The sequence below is a fragment of the Rhyacophila brunnea genome, unplaced genomic scaffold (assembly GCF_057557595.1).
Source record: "Rhyacophila brunnea isolate RB1 unplaced genomic scaffold, BYU_Rbru_1.0 scaffold_5, whole genome shotgun sequence".
Classification (NCBI taxonomy): Eukaryota; Metazoa; Arthropoda; class Insecta; order Trichoptera; family Rhyacophilidae; genus Rhyacophila; species Rhyacophila brunnea.
This window is the reverse complement of record NW_028233170.1, coordinates 44,507,826-44,530,350: the sequence shown is the minus strand read 5'-3', so window position 1 is coordinate 44,530,350 and position 22,525 is coordinate 44,507,826. Positions and strand designations below refer to the sequence as shown.

The window sequence follows — 22,525 nt, the reverse complement described above, 5'->3', positions numbered from 1 at the left end:
AAATGCCAATGTGTCTAGTTAAAAATTGTAAAAAAATCTACTAAACACTCCAAGAAAGATGGGATATCACTTTTCATGTGTTAGTATTATTTATTATTGATAAAATGCCATTTTAAGATATTGATGAATGTTTATTCAATGCAATTGAATGACAGGAACCATTGGACAGTCAGTCGCCTGTGATTCGCTGGGCTCACTTGCGTCTAATCTCCGAGAAGTCGTAAGTAACCGAGAATCTGTTTCTAACGCAATGAGTCATGACACTAATACGCCATTACAATAAAGGTTATATTACTATAAATTCTCGAAGCTTGTATCGCATAATGGAAACGGATACGTCAATGGTCACGTGACATCTACCTATACATCTGTGAATGACTTTCATGCACAATTTCTCGTGCGCGCCGGGTATGAAGTGAGTTGTCCATTTAATATGTCATTGGTCTAAGCTAGTCAAGTCAAGTCAAGTTTATATGATTCAACAGAAAATTTAAAAACGTTGTATAGGTATAAAAAGTTCTTTTTATCTCGTAATTATTTTAAAATAAAATTATGCAAATTTTAAGTAAGCCTACAAGTTACTACATTTGAATGAACCTTTCCATTCTTTGAGGTAGGTAACACAAATGTTTCATATACAAAAAATAAATTTCACAACACACGATGTGTTACAATGGTTAGATAGTAGATAGTAGGAACCAGTAGTGAAGGGTGGAGGTAGGCTGTTAAGATCCGCCATAAATGGTGCTCATTAAACTTAGTTAGTCATACGTATTTGTTTTTATTGAACTCTACAGTTGAAGTCGAAGTCGAAGTTGAAGTCTACAATAATAATTATTAGGTACATGGTGTTGGTTAGTTTTTAAAAATGAATTACTAAACCCAGTCTAAACCAAAATACCTATAATATTTTTGGTATATGTAGGTACTTTGGGCGATGCGACAAAATTGTGGACACTTTTTCATGCATATGTAGGTACTTATTTTTTTTTCGTTGGTTTAAGAATAGGAACATAAACATTAGTATTACCTACTTATTTATTGTTGGTTCATTTTTTTTAAATTTATTAAGACGGTACTTCAGTGAAACGGCAAATAATTTTCAACTATAGGTGCGACGAAATTTCGGACTGGCTGGCAATCGGAGAGCGAAAGTCAAGCTGTGAACACGTCAATTTATTTTGTGATGGCGTCGGGGGAATTAATTCTTAAATCGTGTAAAGATGACTAAAAAACGTTACCCACTTAGTTGAAAAATTAAACATGTCAATGAATATATTATTATTAGATATTAGTAATAGAACAATAAACATAACATTAAATGGACGCATGTTGACTTTTTATGTCAAATTATGTTTTGTTCTGCACGCGTCATTTGCACAATCTTCGCGTCGCGTAGTCACGATCGTTTTAGAGTTTTAGACCATGCCCCAGCTGAAGTATAGCCTTAAACCTTGCCTAATCCAAGCTATAATATATAAAAATATTTGATATTATATTTATTAATTTTTTAAAGTTATGTATTTAGTTATGTAAATTAGATATTTTGTACATATACGAGTATTTTTTTTTTTACTATTATCTATTATGGCTTGGTTTCGCAGGGTTTAATTGAATTTTAAAAACTATCAAACACTATCTACAATCTAGATATTATTTGTAGTCAAGAAAACGTAGGTATATCTACGTTTTACTGACAAAGTTTACTTGTGCATTATTTATGTCGGATCTTAACAGCCTACCTCCACCTTTCCCCACTGTTACCTAGTCTATATTAATAGTACCTACCTGGGTAAGTACTTATTCTATTCTAATATACGCATACAAACATTTATAATAAATTATTATCATTATAAAACAATGATTTTCGAAAGATGAGTATTAGAGACGTAGGTATATTTTGATAAGTTATTTTCATTTAACATTCACATTCTTATACTTACTTACATATTATTATTAAAACTTGAATGCCTAATAATTATAAATAAACTTATTATAACTGATTATTATTAGAAAACTTTTCGTTATTTGTATTCTTTCATATGGTGTATCGCTCAACTGTATTAATATGTCACACAAGCTCACACTCGGAAAACTGCATGGCTAATATCACTCCCCGAAGCTTTTCACAGACTCCGCCTCCGAAAATCAACCAATCGTAAAGCTCGTATCCCTTCCAATGGCAGAAAAGGGGAATTCGATTTTTTTCGAATCCGCCTTTTCAAAGGCTCCCGTGGGTTATCGCGCCAACAGAATACGAAATCTCATTCAGTATCAAAAAACCCGTTGCACTGAGCGGACGCTGTGAAAAGATTCAGAACTAAACTAAACGCGAAGCGGTACGGTCACACCCGATTTCCTTCAACGAACACAGAACGATCGATTATTTTATTAAATTTGCCATTGAATAGTGTTGGGAGAAAATGTTGTGCTGAAATTATTGTGTTTTGCGAAGAAAATTTTTCTGTGCTGTCATATGAAAATCATTTTCAATAGAAATTGTCTTCTTCTTTTAATAAAAAAGACTATTTTAACGTTTGACCATTAGTGACGTTACAGTTAATTGTTTATGTACAATGTTTGAGTGTATTTTCTAGTGAAAAACAATCATTGTCATACCTATATGTAATTACTTACTTCCTGTGAAGATAGAAATAGTACATTGGTACCTTTTGTTTGTGTGTTGAATATAACGTAATGCACGCAATGAGTGCAATGAGCGATGCAGCAGCTCTGGCTGGTATGCTGCCCTTCGACTCCATGGGTCTCTACGAGCAGCCAAAGCCTCGCTTCATCTTCAAGATGCCAAGAGTGGTTCCAGATCAGAAAGCCAAGTTCGAGTCTGATGATTTGTTCAAACGCTTGAGCAGAGAAAGTGAGGTGAGAAAGGTTTCACGCTTATGATTAAAGAATAACTCCAAGTTGTTTTATAAATATTTTAAAGCACCTAAAAGATTTCAGGAGACATCTTTATTGTATTTATAGAAAAAAATATGAAATAATCTGACAGCAAATAACATAATTATTATTAGTAATGGACAAGGAGTAAATAAGTAGATATTTTCATATATATCAGTTATTGTTATAAATTTTTACACGATTATTTAATACTAAATTTTAGGGAAATAGTTATTACTATTACTATATTATAGTATTCAATGTTAATATTATTTTGACAATTAGGTAAATTGACATTCCTGCTGATTTTACAAAAAAAAGACTAAATTTTTTACAATTTAATAAAAAGATTGATTGAGCCGTCGGGCCATTACAAGTAAGTAGGTAGGTAGTAGTAAGTACCTATTGCAAACAAAGATTTTTACTTATGACTTTATAAAATAAAGTGTAGGTAAGTAGACAATAATGTCACTTGGGTAGTATAATATTTAGTTAGGCACTTACTGCCTTGGATTGAATATTAACTGAAATAATTTGATTTACGATTTCATACCTATAAGTATTTAATCTGTTAGGTTTTCGTACATAATAATAAATTATAGGATACTGCAGGGTTTCCTAAACTATGTTCCGCGACCAAAGGTTTTATACACTACAACACATTTAAAGATCTTCTACTAAGTAGAAGAAAAATAAGTAAAACTTAAATAATTAAAGAATCTACTTCATATTGAAAGGCGAGTGATGATTAATCTCCACTGATGTTTATGACGTCAAGTATCTAGATAGGTCATGGTTCCCACAAGGGGGGACTGACAGGTCTCTAGCCTGGAGGCCTGGGCTTACGGGGGGGCCCGGCGTGAGAGATCGACCAGCTAAGTGAGAAAAACACACATCACAAACCTGCACTTATAGTAAAGAAATGTCGCCTGTGGCGCTGTTTCACTTCAAATATACTAACATTTAATAATACCTATGTGGTTTTTCCATACTTACAATTTTTGATTATTGTCGATATATTTTGCATAATAATTAATAATTATTGTGCATATCAATAATTAATTTTACCTCGAACGCCATTTGGAATATGCAACTGTAGATTGTCATATTGCCTTTAACCTTAGCGATAAGCCAAAGGTCCTAGCCTGGGGGCCCGCTTCGGGATGTGGGGGCCATGATCTAGGTACAGGCGGATGACCATCTTTTCTCACACCGTGCGCATGAAAAGGATGGGGTAAGTATATTGTTTTTAACTGACCGGCTGACAAGTCTTGTCAGTTGCCAAAATTGGCAGAACGGTTAGCTGCGCTAATAAATAACCTACAAAATAAACTAAGTGTTCCATTGCAAAAAAAGTTTGTGAAACCCTGGGATACTGTATCAGTAGATACTAGGTAACCTTAGTAGGTAGGCATTTATAGAATCCAGTTACTCGCCTTTTTTTTGATATTATGCAGTATGCACATATGTACCTATTTACTATTGGTTTTATTTAACATAATCTGATCCAGTGACGTCCCGTGCGGGTAGGCAGATTGAGCGTCGCTTAGGGGCAGCAGTTACTCGAAGGGCGGCAAATCGAGGAAAATCATTTGGTATAATATACAGAAATAGCTATCTAATTTTAATAATATCGAAAATATCTTTCCATTAAAAAAATCAGCTCACTGGTTGGAAACAAAATGTATTAATTAACATAAAAGGTTTAACAGTTTCGATGTCCGTGGTGATACAAAATACTGTATGAAAAATGGGGCAACATTTTGGCGCTGCCCAGGGGCGGCATTTTGTCTAGGGACATCACTGATCTGATCTGTACTATTGCGGTTTGTACTAGGTAGTTGTACCTATAGTTAGTAATTAGAGCTATGGAGGAATTTAGGGGTGTATTTTGAATCCACAAAAGTACACATCACTCGAATGATCAATCGGATCCTCAGATTAATGCAAATGGGTATGTATACGAGTGTCCTGATATATTATTGGATATCACAAAATGTCCATGACGGGACTGATAGTAGGTAGTACCTACTTTATAGTAGGTTTAGTAAAATTCAGAATGATGAAATCTTGTTGTGGTGCGTACGTGCCTATCTAAAATGAATTAATAAATAACCAAGGGATTTAAATTCGGCCCGTCCCGATCACTGGTGTTTAGGTAGGTAGGGTAAGGTTGCTATGATTGGACCACTTAAGTTTGTGATGATGTAACTCATCAAATATCATTGATAAAATAAAACAAATTGTTGATTTCAATGTATTATTTACTTTATTATGTATACACTTAGCATCAGTCCAATAAAATTAACCATTTTCGAGATTTAACAAGAAAACCACATTTTTGTTTGTTGCCGTCTTTGGACCTCATACTCCTTGATTGGACCACTAGGTTTCCATCATTGGACTTTGAAAAAATAATAATAATTTACACACGTGGTCCAATCAAGGTGATTTATAATAATATTTTATAACAATGAAACAAAAGTACATTTTAATAATAGTAGGTATCGTATATTATAATAGTAATAATTATACATGTAGATAATGATTATTTATGTTTTGCATATAGGACAAATATATTTTGTACACCTTTACTAACGCAAGCGCAGACTTCGTGGATCCAGGCTTGACACATTAGGCATTGTATCATATCCTCTACGGAACACTGGAGGCTGATTTTGCAAAACCATTTCTCAATATCTTTATTGCATTTTTGACTTGAAGTTTTTTTTTTACTTTTTCTCCTTTTGTTTCGGCGTCTTGACACTTGTCAATTCGATGTCAATTCCGTCTGGGTTGAAAGCAAATATTGAACCAGGTGGTGCTCCATCTTTCAATTCATCCTTTGCTCTCTTCCGTTTAAATATGATAAGCGGAGGAACGAATAAGCCAGCAGCATTGGCACAGCATACAGCTGTGGTCGTTGCCACGTTCTCCACTAGTGATTGCTCCAACTTGGTGCTTACCCTTCAATGCCAAAAATTTTCTAGGTTTTCTCTGCACGTTGGAGAGACCCGTTTCATCAATGTTGAATACACGCCGACCATCGTTAATGTCATGCATATCTATAGATGTCTGAAGTTTATCAAAAAAATCTTTAACTGTAGCTTGATTAAATCCGGTAGCTCTGTTGAATGAAGTAGCTCTCGGTTGTCGTAGGCTCAAGTTCGGACACCGGTTCATAAACCCGTAATACCATTTCTTTCCCGCAATTCGCTTTTCTTTATTAAATCTATTCTTTATATTATTTTGCTCAGCTAATTGAAATGCAAATCGCCTGACATCTACTGGAGTGATACCATACAAACAACTTTCAAGCTCGAAAATGTGTTCGCAAAGCTCTGTCTCTAATTCTAATGGTAGATCACCTTCGGAACCAACTATCTGAATTTCTTCTTTGGCTTTTTAATTGCTTCCATCTAGTCTTCGTTTCAGTGTCGCTTTAGGAACTCCAAGAATTCGACTTGCCTCGTTCAAACCTACTCCTTTTTTCCTTAATGCCTGTAATGCCAATTACATGCTGGGCTCATTCCAGGTATAGTAATTCCCTCTCTTCGCCATTCAGGAATGCAAAAAGAATATAATATGAAAAATGTTATAAAATCGTTCCTATGATTGGACCGGTCCAATGGTAGATGTTACCCATGGTCCAATGATAGCAACTACGGGTGCTGTCACAAAAACAAGTTTAAAAAAAAAACCAAAGTATTAACGTAACAACTATTATCATAGTTGCAAATAGTAATAAATTACCTTATATAATTGATGTAAGTTCAACCAAATATAGTTAATGGAATCATACTTACATTCGTTTTAGTTTTACCTGATTGTTATATTTTAAGCACGATGGACACACCAACGAATGTGACTCATTTACCACGTCCAAGATGAGACTGAAAAAAAAGAGGCGCGAAAGAGGCATGGAAAGCTTGCTTTGTGAGGTCACTGATGGTTTCTAACGTCTTTTATTTCTGATATACCTACGTGGTCCAATGAAAGCACTGGTCCAATGATCGCAACCTTCCCCTATATTGTAAAACTTAACAATATCTAGGGGACTGTATAAATATAATATAGTGAGACACTGAAAAAAATATAATGACGTAATCTCTGACTTTCCCATACTTTTGTATTGACTTTGATTCGTGGATTCATCATGATATTGTTGGGTAATTTGTATAAATTATAGATTGTACGGTGTCGGAGGAATTTCAAATAATTGACAGGTTACAGCCAAATAGGTAGCTATGTTAGTACGCCAGTCGATTTTACAACGTTTTTATTAGGTCGTGTTCTTATTTGTCCGGTGGTTGTTTATCCAGTACAAATCTTGCAATCGATTTTTGACTAACTTCCCGACTAGTTCTTTTAGAATATATCAGAACACGATGCCAATGCATTTTATGAAAGTTCAAAATAACATTTCAGTATTATTTCTATCAAGTAGGTACAATTTTTTTTGATCGTTTAAGCTAGTCAAGTCAAGTTTATATGATTCGCCAGAAAATTTAAAAACGTTGTATATAAAAAGTTCTGGTACTGTTCGGTTAAAGCGGATACAGCGGAAAACGCATTTTGAAAATAGCCGATAAACTGGATTATTTGTTAGGTTAACCTAACCAAACCTAACCCAACCTAACGTAACCTAAACTAACCCAAACTAACAAATAATCTAGTTTATCAGCTATTTTCAAAATGCGTTTTCCGCTGTATCCGCTTTAACCGAACAGTACCAAAGTTCTTTTTATCTTGTAATTATTTGTTTTTAAACGTAACCATAAAATAAATAAAAACATTATAAGAAATCCTACGACAAGGGACTTCGTTATTAATAATATTATGGTTAATAATTATTGTCCGCGGTAGACAATCAGCTAAATAGGATAGGTGTTAAATTTGAGATGGTAGGTACCTACTACCATGGCCCACAGGGGGGTGGGGGGCTGACAGGGCTCTAGCCTGGGGCCCGGCGTTGCGGGACGGCCGGATAAGTGAGATAAACACCACAATTTTTCTTTACGAGTAACGAATAGTCACATGCAGTGCATTTTCCTCCAAGTTACGCGATGAATTTTTTGATTATTGTGTGTGATACAAAAATTAACCTTACTTTTACCTTAAATACATTCTATTTGGAAAACGCTATTGTTACCCACGATGGCCGCGTGGCTTAAGCGCCGGTCTATAGTGTCGAGGGTCCCGGATTCGAATCCTGGGTCTGGCAAGTACAAAAATTGTTTTTCAATTTGTGTATGAGTCAGAGTATGGACCTAGTAGGTTGAGCAAGTAGCTGACATCCATTTCTCGTAAAAATAAAATCTGTTAATACAAACCTCCACTGGAGGCCCATATTATGATACTATTAGGATCGGACATGGTCAACTGTAGAGCGTCACAATGCCTTTAACATTGGCGATAGGTAGGGGGAGAATAATATAGTAAGAATCCCTACTAGTAAAAGTCACAGAATACACATAAGAAAAGGTTGCCGATTACTAGCACGCCTATTGTAGGCTTTCTTGTTTAGTTGAGGGCTACATCCCGCTGCTTCCCGTTTTCACCCGACTGTCCGGTATAACCGTAATGTACCGCATTTTTATTACGAATTACCTATAAGTATATTAAGTATGTAACCTTGTTACTGTATTATTATATTATAATAAGGTTTATAGGTAGGTATATTACTAATTGTACTAAAGAGTAAAAGTACTTGAAATTCTTCTAAAACCACTCAACCCAAAGAGATTGACCTAGATCTATTTCCTTGTTTGATTGTGGTGCAAAAAATGGCTAAGCGAGGAAGGCAGTAGATACCTATCAACCAACACCAACCCTTAGTTAGATTTTCCGAACACACCACTAGTTATATTATAATATTGTTGTATAGTGAACATGTATAAGTAGGTACCTATATATTGGAAGATATAAATAAGCAAAACTACGTAGGTAGGTACCTCCCCGTGATAATTTATTTATAAGTAGCTATTATTGATTACTACAGTGGTAGAACTCAGTCGTTGTAAACCGTTTATTTATTTTCTAGGTCCGATACACAGGCTACCGAGACAGACCACTAGAAGAACGACAAGTCCGTTTCCAGAATGGCTGCCGGGAGGGCCATGCCGAAGTAGCCTTCACCGCAACTGGAACTAATCTGCAACTAGTCTTCTCACACACGCCCTACGGTGACAGAGAATGTGACTTTCAAAAGGAACGAGGAAAGGTGAGAATGGAATGATAAAATACTAAATTTATAGCTTGAAGTCGAATTTACTTATTTAAAAATTCTTCCAATGTCGATTCTCTAGTTCTCCTTGCATTCTTCTTGGTACCCAGTATTTCATAGTTGTATATTATAGGTCCAGTTGAAGACTGTATGGTAAATATACTTAAAAAAATATTATAAATATGATATAGGTACTTAATAGTGCTTTATCGATTATTTCTGGGGATGCTCCGTATTTATAAGCATCCTTAGGCCGCACGCCCCTGGTGAGTGGTAGGTACCTACCACCTTACCTATAATTTATTATGGGCCTGATTATTAAGATATTTGAGATGTTAAATTTATAACGAAAGCGAATCAATGGCAGACAATAGTAGGTACCTACATCATGTGATAGCAGAAAAAAATTAAAATACCTACCTATAAAAATTATCTATAAAATACCATTGTAATATCTAAAACTATGCAATTAAATCATACATAACTATGGATAATTTATAATATATACCTAGAATAATATTTTGTATCTATTATAGTTTGGTTTAGGCAGGGCTTAATGAATTTAAGAAAATGAACCAACAATATGTATAGGTTCCTAATATGTATTGGTACCTAGAGGCGGCAGGTTATATGAAAGTATGGTGCAGCAGGCTAGTATGGTGAAAAAGTATGGTGAGGCGGGCTGGTATCAATATGTGGTAAAATTTCCACGTTAACATTATATTATATGGGTACGTTATAATGACCAAAGTAAATCCTCCGTGATGCCCTGAATTTTTTTATCGCGTCCCTATTTCTCGTATTGTTGGCCTGCTTCATTCAGTTGTATGAGAAAGCCGATTTCTTGCCACTCTTTTTATTTAATACCTCTATGATTGGTAGGACCTAATATGTATTTTTAATCCAACGAAAATAAATGTAGGTATGAACAAAAATATGAATGAAAAAGTGTGCACAATTTTGTCGTAGGTTACCTATCGCCTAAAATATACCAAATTTATTATGGTTTGGTTTGGGCAGGGTTTAATTGATTTTTAAAATCTAACCGATACCATCTGTAAATTGTAGTCTTAGTTCAATAAAAACAAATACCTCAGTATGATTGACAAAGTTTAGTGTACACTATTTTTTCTTAACAGCCTACCTCTACCCTTCGTTACTGCTATCTTCCCGTATGGCGTATGTAGGGATACGAACTAGTTAGAAGAAGCGAAGCGAAGAGCGGATCGAGGAAAATCATTTGGTATATATGTAATAACGAAAATATATTACTATTTAAAAAATTAGCTCACTGGTTGGAAACAAAATGTATTATTTAACATAAAAGTTCGTGATGTCTAGTTTACTTCCGTTTCCTTTTGACGTCCATGGTGACGAGAATCGACACCGTGCACGGATGATACAAAATACTGTATTAAAAAATGGGACGACATTTTGGCGCTGCCCAGGGGCGGCATTTTGTCTAGGGACGTCACTGGAACTAGTTTATATTATAAGTAGAGTAGATAATACCGCGTGGTGGTTTCATATTCCCTGGCCGAATTATTGAAATTAGCAATACCCGATGTGGGTATAGTTTTCAATAAAGCATATTTCTCAGCCGGCACAATTTTCATTTGACTAGCATCAAGTAGAGTAGTTTGCGTGCCAAAGTCCTAAAAGAAACCTCGATAGTAAATGCGAGGTATCCATAAAGGCATCTAGAAAAAAAATACGCGGAATTTGAGTTATTTAAATATTTTTTTATTCTTTATAGAAATCTTCCAAATTCATATCGAAAGAATAAGAAATAGTGAAACAGTTATCCAACCAACTTACCTATGTAAATATCTGCCAATGATATTCATAATTATATAGAAACCTTTAATTATTATTATGGCGTATGCAGTGGGTAGGTACCTATTACCTACGTAGGTAAATTATACATTCTTCTTATTTTCCTTATATATGTAGGCGTCCTATACAAAACATACAGTATACGTCATTACTCATATTATACAACAAGGCGTCAAACATCTAATTTCCACCATGAAAACCTGCTCTTTATCAAAACGTCAATAACACAAATTAGTTTCCTATGTCAGTCGCGCAGATTACAATACAAACCGTAAACATGCTGGATATCATTATCAATAGTACAAATAATAACAAGTCTTGGGGGAATCTTTCGAGTTAGTCATCACATCATCATGCCAGCGCTAAATCGATCCACTTCTTCTAATGACGAAATCACGGCACGTAAGTAGTTGTTAAGTTAGCGCAGGCCGGCCCAGGTGAGAACAGGTGAGTGTGGCAGACGTGCGTCACCGGCAAATGAATTATTAACACGGTGAGTGGGAAAGTCCAACATCCGCCGCCTCTCGCGCCTTCGCCGGGCGAGTGTTTTACCCGGCGTCATACGTTTTCTCGCTAATTCTGTTGCGGATCTTCTTATTTGGTCAGGTTGATTTTTACAGGTGAATAGCAAATAGGCAATGGCAGTTTAATAATAATAGTAATGATATTACGTAAATACCTTTGGTTGCTTTTACTTAAAATTATAGTCAGGTATTTGGATATGGAACGGTAGGTACCTTGTGTATACATATGTTATTTATGTATACTTATTGAAAGTAATTACATATTATTATACTCAAGTGATTAAAAATGAATGCGTTCACTGTTAAATACGTAACACTGTTAAAATTGTTACGTAGGAAAAAACGTAACCGCGGTTTTCTTGATACCCCGTTGCAGGACGGATGGTATGTTTAATGATGCTGTGTATCGTGCGTATCACCATAAAGGTGTTTTTTTATTAATATATAACGTTTGTGGATGTTTTAAATACTTAAGTTAAATGTATAACTGTGTACTTACCTATATTAATTTTAATATTTACATAAAAACTTAGGTAGGTAGGTACTGTCTTTCTCGTTTTATATTGGTTGTTATTAAGCCTTTTTATCCATTTAATGACTATTTTTAATTTCATAAGTACTGTTTATAATTTAACATTGTACCTATTTTATTATGGCGCATTGGTAAATGGCAGTAATAATCATAATACTCTTTTCTAATAAATAAAAAAACAAAATTTTAAAAACACATTCAAACAAAAATTCTCCTCAAAGACCCTAAAAATATATTGATATCAAAAGTATTGATTTACCACTGCTATTGACCTCTTAATTGGCTATACCAATATTAATTTCACGTATTGGTATTATTTAAGACCGTATATCAGCTGATATCTAATACGAAGTAGGTAGGTAATTAATTGCGCTTTGAGTGAAAATCTACTGTCTGTAGTTAGGTACTAGGTACCTGCTTCTCTATAATTGAAGCAATATTGATTTTAAAAATATTTTTTACACCCTATTATCATTCTGCCATTAACTTAGTAGCTAACGTTTGTTCCGCATAGCGCTCTTTGTAATCAATGTGATCATATAAAGCCGGGTATTCATTAGTGAGTCGTCTCACATATTGTTACATTTGTTGACCTCCAAGTAGGTACCTACCTAATGGGATAATTACTGTATTATCATGTCTGCGTCAATTTATGTACCTACTTACCTATTTACCATTTCATACACTGAGTGGATACCCTTTTAAAGAGTTTTTGAACTTAAGACAAAAAAAGTATGACTACAATATGTCATTTAATTAGCACCTCGTTCATTTTTATTTTCATCTCAAATATGTGTCATAAAAATATCAACAGTGGTAGGTACCTACCTAATGTAAAACTACTAAAATTATTTTTTTTTATTTGGCACAACAACATATTACGCTATTGATATTGGTATATCCTTAAACTCTAGATTACCTACTTATATTATAAAATCGTGTAAAATTATACAGATTGAAGGTGTAGTTCTTGCCTAGTTTATATTATGTAAATCACTGGTGAATGGTGACTTTAGGAAAGGAGGCTGTGGATATCAAAGAAAAAGAGCACACTTTGTCAGGTATACTTAAGGGAAAAAATACGATATAATAATATATAAAAATAATACTACTGATGAATAGGTAGGATGACAAGGACGTACTAAATCGATGAAATTTCGATTATTCTGACGATATAAAATTGAGCGATGAGTTTAAATTATGTATTTTCCTATACTTATATCAAAAATCGTTACATTACTCGTCAAAGTAGAGAGAATTTATTTTATTTAAAAAAAAAAAGCAATTAAACAGGATAATATTATTTTATATGTGATTGAATGGTATAGAAGTTATTGTTTTAAAAAACGCAAAGGTGTGCAAAGGTTTTAGGCTTCGCATTTTGAGACTACCGTATTGCATACCATACAAACAGGGCTAAAATGCGTGAGGTAAAGTCCATACAAAAAAATCTGACATTCATCGCACAATAATCCGATACGTAGGTACCTACAATAGCAGAAGTGAGATGGCGCAGTGGCATATGATGGGTTCTGTATATATTTATAATACATTTCTACATATACGATAGATGTCGTTAGCAAATTAAAATATTTTTATAAAATATAAAATAAACGGGTTGTTAATTAAATACGCTAATATGCAAATAAAAAATATTTTTCTTATGAAGGTAGGCTTTAAGTTTAAATATTCGCCTAGTATGGAGTCTTCGCCACTGATGTAAATGTAAGAATAGGGAATTGTCGGTTATTTTTGATGATTTATTACATCTGCCTATGTAAGTCAGAAGTACGAGTACCTACGTCCTTATTTTCAATTGAATAATAAATATAATCATATAAAACCGGCTCCATTGTTTAGTTTTTGCTTGACGCGTATTGGCTTTCGAAATCCTCTTAAGTATGTACAATATTTTGATCCGACACATACAGGGAGAGCTCTTCAAAAATATCAAATACACCAGGATTTAGCATTGTTAGTATGAAACACAAAAGGACGGGACACATGGATGAACAGGGATGTAATTCAATCTCGACGGGGGGCGATGTCGATCGCACCCCACGTTTCCCTATCGCGATACATTGAAATCCTGCCTACTGCCCGGCGGCGTGTATTCAATGGGAGGAGACCGGGGTGTTGTGCAACCGGAAACGGGTCGACAGCCATTTTGTATTTTCCGACACACAATAAATTATATTAATGCCGGACCTTATTTAAAAGGTCTTTATCCTATTTAAATATTTAAAACCTACCATTTAAAATTCTACCTACTAATAGCTACCTTCTCCAAATATTATTTAAATTCCCTTTTTTGCACCTAAGATCTACTGATTGTTATCCGTGTTGGGTTCTAGTATAATCCAAAAGAAGAGTATATATAGATAAATAATCCAAACTATTGTAAATTCACCGTAAGTAGACATTAAAATACATAAAATATTCCTACTTCAAGATAGTATTTTAATCTATGTATACTATAATATTTATATGATTTTCACAAAGACTGAGTATTTGTGATTGTTTATTATTGTTATATTACTACACTACTGGCATTGAGTCTCATGACATGTTGTAGCGAATTACCTTTTACTTTTAGAAAACTTAACCTTAGAAGACAGTTCCTTATTATATCCATAATGGCTAGTAAGTGACAAAATGTCCATTCCTAATTTTCTCTTCTGGCAAGTTCAGCAATATAGGTAGGTACTTATTATTAGTGTTTTAAATTTGCATGTGTTTGGACCCACCCGACCCACTGCATCGAGCAAATTACTAGGTAGGTATATATTGTGTTTCATGAAGATATGAATTTGATTTCTAGGTATAGGTATATGGCCACCTATTTCTGATACAAAGGCTCACAATGGACTGTGATTCGGCCAATTGCATACGTACAAATTTCCAGACACGGGAGATATCAGCTACCTATCATCTATCTGGTATCTATATACCTACTTTAGGGCCAATAATAAGTACAAAAAATAATTATTAGTTAGTAAAGTAACCTAACATGCTTTATTAACATAAATACAATAAAATATTATTAGAAAAAAACAAGATACGGGTACCTAGTACCTGTACCTACCTAGCGACTATTTATGATATAAATGAGATCCCCTATACGGCCTATACCCTATTACAAATTTGATTTTATTACCAAATATTCAAGCTCTGTTTCGAGTAGGCTTCGATTAGTCGACGCCTGTCTGTGCTTTTCCCGGATTAGAGTACTGGCTGAAGTAATAAAAGCCCTCCGAGTAGTGAAGAACGAGGGGAGTAAAAAGGGCGCCTGGAAAATCGATAAAACAGTAGGCGGGGCGTCGCGACGCCGGCCGCCATCTTGGACGCCACACTTTCCAATCTGTATAATTAATTGATAATTTCGTTCATATCAATGATTATAACGTTTGCAATCAATGATTGAATAATCTGTAAAGAAATCCAATATTTATTTTGGCAATTAAAAATTGCAAATAAACATCCTAACTCTACGTTTTGGACATTAGGTAATTATTTAATACCTGAATGCTAATCTACCATCTACCAGTGGCAAAGAGTGGAGGTAGGCTGCTAAAATTCGCCATAAATAATGCACATTATACTTTGTTAATCATACGTATTCGCTTTTATTGAACTAATAGGCCATCCATGGACTGAAACCGTATGGGCGTTTCGAACCGTGTGCCATACCAAGCTTTTCTTTTCTGTTCATGTAAATATATTTTCACAAAGTATATTTAAGCAGCTGATCGTATCCGTTTATACCATACACTTACATATTTAGTGAAAATATGTTTTCATGAACGAACATCATAAGTTTAGTATGGCACACGGATCTAAACCGCATACGGTTTCAGTCCATGGATGGCCTCTAAGACTGCAATCTACAGATGGTGTATGTTTTAAAAAATCAATTAAACCATGCCTAAACGAAACCATAATAGTTTTCGTCTATTTTGGGTAATACATACATTTTACACATATTGTTGGTCCATTTTTTAATTCATTAAGCCCTGCCTCTAAACCAAACTATAATAAATAAAAAATATTAGTCTACCTATAAAATATTCAAAGTTATGTATGATTTAATTGCATAATTTTAGATATTTTATAGAAAAACGAATATTTTTTGACTATTAGATATCTATTATGGCATGGTTTTCTCAGCGTTTAATTGAATTTTAAAAACTAACCCAACACTATCTGTAAATTGTAGTGTTTTTTCAATGAAAACAAATACGTATGTCTGAAAAAGTTTAATGTGCACTATTTATAGCGGCTCTTAACAACTTACCCCCCCCCCCCACCCTTCGCCACTGCCATTTACTAACGATATATTTTAATCCCAGGATTTAAAAAAATACTTGATTGGTTATTTTATGGTTGCGGCATTATTCAGAAATTAATGCAATGCATTTAATTGACAGTATAAAAGAATTAATTAAAATTAGAAAACACTCATATATGAGAAACAAAGTAGACGCAGTTAGGTAGTGTACCTATTTATTATTTTGTACTTTTGGGTTGTTGATTATTTTTTATTGTCTTCAATTCTTAAATATCACGATATGTATGTAATAGTTTTTTCATCAGCTTTTGAATCGAACCGTGGGTATCATCCAGATACGGTCTACTTACTATATTAATTAAAATGAATATTTTTTATTATTTCTATCTAGTGTAAATAGTTACTTTGACCAATGTGATTTAGTTGGTTACATGTAAGCTGTAGGTACGTTCCTTAAACATTTCACCGTGGCACAGTTTGCCGTGAGCTTTCTTATCGGAAAATGATGGCCATATTATACTATAATGTACGGTCTCCAATTTTATTAGATTAAATATGAACATTAATTCAATTTTAATAGCTAATTTTGGCAAAATTCATGAATTCAGGAATGAAAACCTAACCTAACAGATAATCGAGTATATCGGGTATGTTAAAAATTTGTTTGCCTGTAAAGTGTAAATCGACAAGAACCGTGTTTTATTTAGACATGAATTGTGTGTCAGTAGGTACTAGGGATTCCAATCCCGGGATCCCGAGCTATTTTTGATATCTATGAATCCCGGGATTGATTTTGTTTATCAATTTTATGGAAAATAAAATAAAAACGAAAATATAACAGTAAAAATACTTTTAATAACAAATAACTACATTAGAAATAAACTGAGTTTGAATGAAGTTTTATTTATACCCATGTGTAAGTTGCCGATTCATTTAATTTTTTCACATAAATTAATAAAAATGAGAAAGATTGGAAAAAAACAATGCTAACAACTAACTCATTCACTTCTAACTAGGTAATGATTTTTTAATTACCACCTTTAAAATGCACGTTAATTACATCGATCGGCCACCTGATCATTACGCGCCAGGTGCGTCTTCAGCGTCCAAAGTATTAACAAAGTAATTCCACCATGATCTCATACGTTTTACGGCAGTTTCATATTTGGCTGTTGACTAATTAGATTTATGTAGAGGAAAGGCCATAAGTACACCATGATTTGCTTTACTATTTTAAATCTCGCTAACCCATTCATTAAGTCTTTACTATCAGAAACAGCAATCTCATATTAAATTCACATTATTATTTATATTACAATATTATTTACTCCATTAAACTTATGTATTTCCAAGATTGAACGTATACAATATTAACAATAAATGTCTTAAATAGTGTAAAATATACTAGATTTATTTTTGACCGATTTTATCAATGTTATTTTTGTAAATATAAAAAAGATATATTAACAATGGAAAAAATGCCAATCCCGGGACCAGTCCCGGGATTGTCAAATTGTAATCCGAAATCCCGGGATCAGAATTTTGGCTCGGGATTAGATTCCCTAGTAGGTACTATACGGCCCAAATAGGTTGGATGGTCTTTCATATACAGCCGTATATTTCCGATACAACATTTCACGGTGAAGTGTGATACGGCGAACTGCATACGTACTTCAAACAATCATTTGAACTGTAGGTACATAGAATTGTTTTAGGCAGATACCTATATGCATTATAATTGCATGCTTGCTATTTTTAACATCAAAATTAGATGGTGCGTAAAATTCTCATTCAATACAACGTTTTTATTAGCTCGTATTCTTGTTTGCCCGGCGGTTGTTTGTCCAGTACAAATCTTGCAATCGATTTTTAACTAACTTCCCTACTAGGTGACTAGACATTTGAAACTTTTAGAATATATCAGAACACGATGCCAATGCATTCTGTTAATACTTTTAACCATCTTTAAGCAGAATTGAATTCATTTTCAGTTAATTTTGCTTTGTATGGAAAGTTATTTCAGAAAAATCCGTAAAAAGTAAAATTGTAAAAGTAAATTGATTGCTAAGGGGGTGGTCCTAGCAACTAAATTATTAATATATACGGGCGTTACTATGGAAATCAAAATGAAATGTCAAAATGATATTTCAGTTATTTACTTCATATCAAGTACAAGTTTGAGCATATTGAGCATAATAATTCAACAGAAAATTTAAAAACGTTGTATATATATAAAAGTTCTTTTTATCTTGTAATTATTATTTATTTACTAATTATAAAATAGTAACTAGTCTTATAAATTGTACATATCGGAAGTAATTTGATCAGTCTCGCGTGTTTGTAAATACGTGGCGTGCGTCAAAGATGGTTTCCTTTGCCACCTGACGCAGCAGCTGTGTACTAATTTTACCAAAATTTTACAAAAAAATCAACGAAGGATCCGATTGTGCATATTGTTTACTCAAATAAAATAAGATGTGTATGTGTACGTCCATGTCCATGACAAAACAGAACAACGATAAATATAACTATGACCGTTCAGGAAAAATATAAATTTAATATTGAAATTGTCCTATCTCTATTATGTTGATAAATTTTTAATAGCACAGATTTTCAATACGCCGTAATAAATCAAATTATATATATAACTTCTAATCGCTAGAAAGCCTCAAATAAACGGGACTTTGCCGGTAAGCTTAGGATATCTCATCTTAATCAATATAGGTAATATGTTTGTGTGATTAGGTACAACGAAATAATGACCTAACCTAAATAGATTCCACAAAAATTAATGTTTCATTTTTTCCCCTGGCTGTTCTGTTTTGTCACTGTTCTGTTTTGTCATGTTCTGTTTTGTCCGGTTACCCGCTACGGTATATAATAATATTCTGTACAGCTGCCAATTTAACTACGCTAAAAACATTGGAGAATCGAAATCAACTGTTTTAATACTAAAGACCCATTGACTTCCCTTTAGTTCTGTACCTATATATTAGTATATTCAAAGCCTTTGATATAAATCAATCTGTATTTTTTGTTGAAAAGCATATAAAAAAGCAGGACGCCAAGTATCGTGTAGCTGTAGCATGTGTTAAACGGAATTTCAACTTGATGATCGTAAGAGGGTAACGGCAATTAGCGGCACGAGCCGTATCTCGTTTTCTTCAACATGCTGTGTTCCAGGTGCTTGATTTAAGCGTGTCTTTGAATTACGGATTGGACTAGTTTTATAATACTATGATAGGAAGCAAATAAAACGAAATTTATTGATTTTTCGGTACACACATCTATATAGCATTTTTTTAAATGTCTTAATTTAATTGAGTGATCTCCAAACTCAAAGTTTACGAGTTACTTTTGATAGTAAAATTGTCTGGTAAATTAGATATAAAACATAGATTTATAATAACTTTTCTCTCACTACTCAATCTGCGATTGCTGACAGTTGGGTCGACGATTCCCGTACGTTTTCAGTTATCGTGGGTATCACCGATCGTTGGGTGGATCTGCATGTATACATATTTTGACATTAACTGAGATTTGCCAATTACATAATATGTAGCTCTCTTACGATATTATCGTAAGAGAGCTGCCGAATTTTTTATCATTTAAAATTAATTTTGAAGCAGTAAAAACAATCTATGGCAAAAAAATTCGCACCTACCTACTTTGGGTCTAGGACGATTCGGCGCAAGGACAATTGGGCGCTACGCAATCGAAGGGGTTCGAAAATAAATAGACATTCGTGAATTATAGGTACCTACTTTTAAAATATATTTTTAATATTATTATTTATACTTATTTAAATTGTTATTATTTAATACTTATATGCACACGTAGATAATAAATTAATTGTGCATAAGTTCCAACGAGAAAAGAGTTCTATTATTTTTATATGTAGCGTCAGGTATGATAATTCTCAACCCGCAATAAAAACATTATGTTAAGAGCAAAATGAGTTAAAGCTACGATGTAGTAGATAGAAACTGATCTACTTTATGTAAAAAATCGCAACGAACGTCTATTTATTTAATTTGACAGTGCGGCGTGCAATTATCCTGGCGTCCAGTTGTCCCATTCACCCTTTACTTCACTACTTTCCGGCTCCGCTCCTGGTCATTGTTTTTGCGCTCCAGTTTTCAAGGCATTGTCTTTTACATAGGTAGCTGGTCACTAAAGGTTTTTTTATTCATTCATAACTAATTTCGTGACCATTTTTTGTCCTCAGGTTCATCTGGTATCCCGCTTCATAATGAACGGCGTCTGTGTAGCCTGGCGAGGCTGGCTGGACCTGGAACGACTAGATGGTGCCGGAGGTTTGGAGTTGGACACGGAGAGAGCCACTCATGAAGATGCCCTCCTCAGAGACCAGATCGAAAGATACAACCAGAGGTTACGAGACTTTGAAGAAAAGCAGCGAGCTTACAGAGATCATGCACACCAGGATATGGAGGTGATTATTGTCATAAAATGTATTCAGAATGATCGTAGTAGCTTAGTTTAGGTATTAATCTACCCACCAACCGGAATTGGAGTCAAATCCCGAAACCCCAATATACTTATTTTCGAACCGAAATTGATTGTAAATCATAATCTCATAATTTTGTATTGGATTTTACTTTACTATATAAATATCTTCAAAAAAATTTCGAGCGCTCCGGTTCGTAAACTTGTCCATTTCGAGCGCTGGATAAAATATTAGAAATTTTTTCACTGGAGTAGGATTAATTATGTAGGTATATTAATGTAACAGGAACCGGACGTCCCAACCGGGTTTTTAATTTTGACAGAAACGAACCGCGGAATTAAACCGTTTTTTTGTTAGCTTTAGAAATCGCTTAGTCAACCAAAAAAGAATTAGAATGTCTAACTAGACATATTCGTTTAATTTTTAAGTATCTGTCAGTAATAGGGTGCTAGTCGGCAAACACATTTTTAAAATAGCTGATATACTGGGTTATTTGTTAGTTTGGATTAGGTTAGGTTAAGTTAGGTCAGGTTACAGACAAATAATCCAGTATATCGGCCATTTTCAAAATGTGTTTGCCGCTGTATCCAGGATAACAGACTAGAGTACCAGTAATCGTAACGCGGAGTGAATGGTTTTAATATATTATACCTAATGGAGTTTTACCACGTAAAAAGGTAAATAACTATGGACAACAAGGCTAACTATCATCCGAATTAATATATTATATTCTGATAGTTATAAGTACAATACGCATTTTGGTATTTCATATTTGCAAAATTTTCAAACTTCCAAATTTTTATTTTATAGCAATTACGCATGGCGGGAGGTCTCCATCAACCCCGCTGTCACCAACAGTCTCCCCGCCACCAGCAGCACGGCTCCGCCCTCAAGCCTCACTCCCAAGGGGCCATCCTCTCCTAATGCCGTCGCCAGGGACCCTCTCAACACCAGGGGCCACAATGTTAGACAAGCTTCTAACTGTCTAACTGAACGTAGCACTCTTCCGCTAAAATCCATTTCATCGTCAAGATATGTTCAAGAATCGTCCCGAAGATGTGTCCCATTGTACCTACATCAATTTACTACCTATGTATAAAATAGAAAACAATTATCACCAGTGAATGCAATATACCTATTACCTACTAATAATGAAATCTACCGATTAATGACAATATTTTTTAAGCAAGATCTTTACATAAAAACCTTTTAAAATTACATAAAAAATCATCGTAATTCCACTGTGAACCAATACCAGTCAATCAATAATTATTGGAAAAAAAAATTTTTAATACTACGCGATAAACTATGCATGCGGAATATTACATACCATATCGACAATGGTTTCTGAAACCAGTGGATTAGAATGTAATATTGTATGTATGCCTACATAATTAACTATATTCTACACCATAAAACCGTGATAAACTACAAACCTTGTATCAACGCGGTATATTTTATAATATAATGTTCAAAGCTAATTTTTCCTTTATTAATAGTACCTATAGACTTTTAGGCCTACGCCATACCAGTAAGAATTTATATTGACAAAACTGTTATTTTCTGGACATTCAATCACCCAAGTAGATTTTTTATCGAGTTGTAATAAAAATATCTATTTGATGATTAATAAATTCGTATTGAAGGAAATGTCTCCATCATAATTATTGTTGATAATCATAATAAATATATTTTATTTGTCCTTTTTCCGAAGAAGCGTTAGTCATAATACTTTGTAGTCTGCACAACATAA

The 22,525-nt window shown here is 34.0% G+C and overlaps 1 protein-coding gene across 1 annotated transcript; it reads left to right on the top strand.

The window, feature by feature from the left end:
* The first annotated feature begins 2,270 nt into the window (after positions 1–2,270).
* Positions 2,271–22,048, top strand: Bgb (core-binding factor subunit big brother). The gene is made up of 4 exons (XM_085955327.1): positions 2,271–2,880; positions 8,942–9,121; positions 20,533–20,757; positions 21,583–22,048. Exons 1-4 carry the CDS (start codon positions 2,698–2,700, stop codon positions 21,694–21,696), a joined length of 702 nt encoding a protein of 233 aa, XP_085811453.1. The 5' UTR covers positions 2,271–2,697; the 3' UTR covers positions 21,697–22,048.
* Positions 22,049–22,525: the final 477 nt, after the last annotated feature.

Excerpts from the sequence above, each read along its gene's own strand:
- Bgb (XM_085955327.1), top strand. The coding sequence starts at position 2,698 with ATGCACGCAATGAGTGCAATGAGCGATGCAGCAGCTCTGGCTGGTATG. Across the intron at positions 2,881-8,941 it reads GCTTGAGCAGAGAAAGTGAG|GTCCGATACACAGGCTACCG; the intron begins GTGAGAAAGGTT and ends TTTATTTTCTAG. Across the intron at positions 9,122-20,532 it reads TTCAAAAGGAACGAGGAAAG|GTTCATCTGGTATCCCGCTT; the intron begins GTGAGAATGGAA and ends TTTTGTCCTCAG.